The sequence below is a fragment of the Nematolebias whitei genome, chromosome 23 (assembly GCF_014905685.2).
Source record: "Nematolebias whitei isolate Nwh7 chromosome 23, NemWhi1, whole genome shotgun sequence".
NCBI lineage: Eukaryota > Metazoa > Chordata > Actinopteri > Cyprinodontiformes > Rivulidae > Nematolebias > Nematolebias whitei.
Genome location: NC_056520.1, coordinates 17,295,602 through 17,299,994, shown reverse-complemented (window position 1 = coordinate 17,299,994; position 4,393 = coordinate 17,295,602). Strand labels below are relative to the sequence as shown.

General features: G+C 39.2%; 1 protein-coding gene across 2 annotated transcripts in view; it reads right to left on the bottom strand.

The window, feature by feature from the left end:
• LOC119428914 (transmembrane protein 237B) overlaps positions 1-4,393 on the bottom strand; it is a 15,955-nt gene that overhangs the window by 8,438 nt on the left and 3,124 nt on the right. The window contains exons 3-5 of one of the 2 annotated variants that reach the window (XM_037696613.1): positions 897-928; positions 799-812; positions 647-715 (exon numbers count right to left, since the gene is read on the bottom strand). The exons of the other annotated variant lie outside the window; for it this stretch is intronic. Of the exons in view, the coding sequence (XP_037552541.1) occupies positions 647-715; positions 799-812; positions 897-928 (115 nt within the window). The remainder of the gene's footprint in view (positions 1-646; positions 716-798; positions 813-896; positions 929-4,393) is intronic. 2 annotated transcript variants of the gene reach the window in all.

Here is a 4,393-nt window from a genome sequence, read left to right as displayed (position 1 = left end):
CTTACTACTTGTACTACTATCCCTACTTCGTGGTTTTTCACTTATCGCGGGGCTCTTGGTACAGATCTCCCAAGATAAACGAGGGACTACTGTATATATAAATAAATAAATACAGTAGCCTAGCAGGAAGTCAATGATCGCTATCCATCTTCCTCCTGCGCGGTTGTCAGGATTCACCAGCAGACTTGAGCAAAAGTTGCTCTGTGCATGTTCCCCATTCTCTCCTCCCCTCTCCGTTTCATTGGTCCACTGTGACTTGTTCGGTCATTTAAATGGTCTGGTTATTAATTTTTTAATCTTTACATATACAGGTAGTCTCATTGGGTCACGAGGACCCACCCCCTAAGAGAGACATGTATTGGGCAGCTCTGTGAGAGCCCGGGTGTGACAAGGCTAAATGTTTTGGCGGCATGATTCTGAAACAGTCAAAAATAAATAAATTCCATAAATTAGCCGCAGCATTGTATAAGCCGTGGGGTTCAAAGTTTGTGAAAAAAGTAGCTGCTTATATTCCAGAAATTACGGTAGTTTAACTGTTCTTGGATGACAAAAGCTCTGTTTATATAGAATTTACACCAAAAAGGACGAACCATGAGCTCGTTAACCTTTAAATTCACTCTTGAATCTCATTCTTTATGTTACTTACCATCCACATCACCCATCCCAACCACGTCCTTCCTCACCCTCTTCTTCTTACGTTTTGGAGCTGGAAGATCTGAGTAACATTTAAAAAGCGTCTAAGTGAACTAAATCAGGGAAAACGGTTCCCAAACACGTCCGTAACTAATTTGGACCCACCTGCTGTGTCTCCGCTTCAAAGCAAAACAAAACAGAAGAGGGGTTTAGTTTGAAACTTTATTAAACTGAATTTAAAAAAAGAAAACATTTAGTCTTACCAGGACATTGTGGGAAGGGTTCGCTGCCCTCGCTGACGAGACACAAAGACAAAACGCACGTCACTTTTTTATTTAAAAAAGGTCTAAAGTGGCGACAAGAACCTGTCGACGCCGAATATGCTTCATTTTATGGATCAGCAGTTTCTGCCAGTTTTTTGAGGATATTATCATTAATGGGCAGAGGATTTAAAATAAAATATTAAGAGCGTCAAATAATGAAAATGCAGATATAGATCTACTTTCAGTAAAATTCATCCTAAAATAAACCATTTGACGGTTTATTTACTTTTCCTTGTTACAGTTTTTGACAGCTTTTTAGGCTTTAGCTGTCAAAAACAGTCAGTCATTGCCGACTGTTTTTCACTTCTAAATGTCGTTTTATTTTGATTTAAGAAACATTTCAGTGAAGTTAAACTGATTTTGTTTTTAAACTCATGAACCGGGAACTTAATCAACACTTTCACTTTTTAGTACAACATGTGCACTTCTTAAGTTTTTATAGCAGGACAAAAGGTTTAGCCCATTTGTTACTAAAGCAGTCGGGTAATCATGTAAATTTTGGACGTGTTTATGCCTATTTTATTCAAAAATGATCAAAACTGCATGAATAAAGAGAATTTAGACAAATGAATTGCATACACAGACAATAAAAAAAAAACTTCTGACTAGAAGCAGTTTATTAACAAACTAGAAAGTTCCTGGAGAAACTTTAACGGGGGGATGCTGCCCGTTTAAATTGTTGATTTGACAGTACTACCAGGATACTGGATTTCAGCTGAATCGCTCTAAAAATGGTTCTTTATCATATTTTTTCATTTTTAGCTGAGGCGGCCATCTTGGAATTTTTATTTAGATTCAGTATGCAGAGTTTCCCTAGATAAATTGCAATGACGGGACACTCATCTCACATCCTGAGCTGCACAGCATGCTGTTATATACAGTTGTTTCCTCTTTTTTTTTGGGGGGGGGGGAGACAGCCGTGCGCTGCTTGCACCGACAGTTTGGAGCAGGGGTGGGGGAGAGGAGAGAGACACATTGCCGTCTGTACTGACAGTATTTTTTGTGTGTGTACGTGTGTGTGTGGGGGGGGGACTCATACATACATTACCACGGTGCATAACAGTTCAGACATAATAAATAAGCTTACAGTAAATAAATAAATAAATATGAGTGAAATGTTTGATGTGTATAACATCACGTATCAAAACAACGGCATTAATTTGTCAAAAAAAACAACAATCAAAATGTCGAAAAGACAATTTATTATTTAAAATAAATGGATGGATGGATTGTCCTTAGCTGGACAACAGAGGCAGTGGCAACTGAGATTGGAGCAGAACAACTCGCAGGACTGAACTCGGCAGAGTTCGGGTCGAACAGTGTGTGTGTTGGGGGGGCGGGGGGGGGGGGGACGCTTGACAGAATCGGAGCTGAATTCACACACAGGCCTGTTAAATGTTGTTGTTGTTTAATCAAATGTTTACAGATGTTTAACAACTTGTTAAAATACACCAAAATGCAGGAAATGGCATCTCTTTTATTCCAAACACCCCCCCCACCCCATTCGGACCGCCTGCTGTTTGTGTTCCAACATCAATTGGTTTACAAATTAAGCCCCCGGGGGGTGTTCGGTAGGTGGGGCGCTCAGTTCTGTTGATGGGGCGCCCCGCTTGTATATTGGTAGGGGAAACACTGGTATGTGATAGGGATCGTTCTCAGCTACCACACCAAATTGCAGCTGAATCGCTCTAAAAATGGCAGCGTCATCGTATGTTTTTTATCTTTTAGCTAACGCGGCCATCTTGGAGATTTGATTTGCGTTAGGAATGTATAACAACTCGCTCTCAGCTACAACCATACCAAATTTCAGCTCAGTATCTCAAAGAATGACCGAGTTAGTCAATTTTGTGTTTGCTGAGGTAGCTGTGGCAGCCATCTTGAATCAAAATGGCTCCAAACGTTAATCTGTTCTAGACTTTATCTGACGATTACTTTCTGTGAGTTTCAAACAAACCCAACAGTGAGTTTCTGTTGTTCTTCAGGGACATCTACACTCCAAGTCATGTGACCTGACAGCAGCAGTTAGTGTGTGTTCTCTCTTTCATATCCTACGGGGAAATATGGCGTCTTTGTTAGCAAAATACGTCGCCACGATAACTCCAATTGTCAATAAAAGTAATGGCCCTAATCTTGAGATTGAGTTGGTCGTTTTGATATAACTTTTGTGGGAGCACACTTTGCGGTTCGGGCCGCATTAAAGGTGACGGAATGCTCATTAGGGCAATAGGTGCCTTCTATGCATTGCAATGGCAGTCCCCAATTATTTTGTTTATGTCGCATTAAGTGCAGTTTAAACAAGATTAGTTTCTTCTGGAAATAATAATTCAAGACTCAAAGCTTTGAAATGATTTGACAAAAATGTGTGAAATTTTCTCATTAAAAAAAAAACAAAAAACAAGAGCACATAAACAACACGTTTTAACCCAGACACCGACGTAACAGCTGAAGTAGTTGCCACAAAGTTTCGTCAAACAAGAGCAAAAGAATCTTACCATCGTCTCTCTTGCCATTTCAATCAAGAACGGATTCAGAGCGGAGCGAAGCAACACGACGTCCTGACCGTTAAATCCTCAACTAAATCTGCCTGGACTGAGGATTACTCAGGGGTCAGAGGTCAAACCTTTTTACAAAGACTTGTGTGGGATTGTTTGTTCGAAAGAAACGTTAAGGAAGTGCGTCGGTGGAATCTGGTTTAATCTTGTTGACACTGCTGATGCAGCACATTTTTATTCCTTCTTTATACTTTTTCGGGTTTTTGACAGACATTTAAATATATTTGTGAGGACAAAAATTTGTGATGCTTGGGACAAAAAGTGAGTTTTCATTTTGCTTTGGTTCGTTTAATGCTATATGGAGTGAATAACGTTTATAATGTGCAGAAATTACTCATACTTATTATAAATTGATTTATTTAATAAACCTACGAAGCCCTCCACAACCTAGCTCCATCTTATATTACAGATCTTATTGTTCCATATTTTCCTAATAGAGCACTTCGCTCTAATGCCCCTTTTGCACTGCCCCTAATAAGCCCCAATTCTGGGCAGCCCGCCACAGAAAGAACCCTTTTGCACTAATACAAACCGGATTCAAAAAAAGTTGGGACACTAAACAAATTGTGAATAAAAACTGAATGCAATGATGTGGAGATGGCAAATGTTAATATTTTATTCGTAATATAACACAGACTACAGGTCAACAGTTTAATCTGAGTAAATGTAACATTTTAAAGGAAAAATATGTTGATTCAAAATTTCACAGTGTCAACAAATCCCAAAAAAGTTGGGACAAGTAGCAATAAGTGGCTGGAAAAAGGAATTGAGCATATAACGAACAGCTAGAAGACCAATTAACACTAATTAGGTCAATTGACAACATGATTGGGTATAAAAAGAGCTTCTCAGAGTGTCAGTGTCTCTCAGAAGCCAAGATGGTAA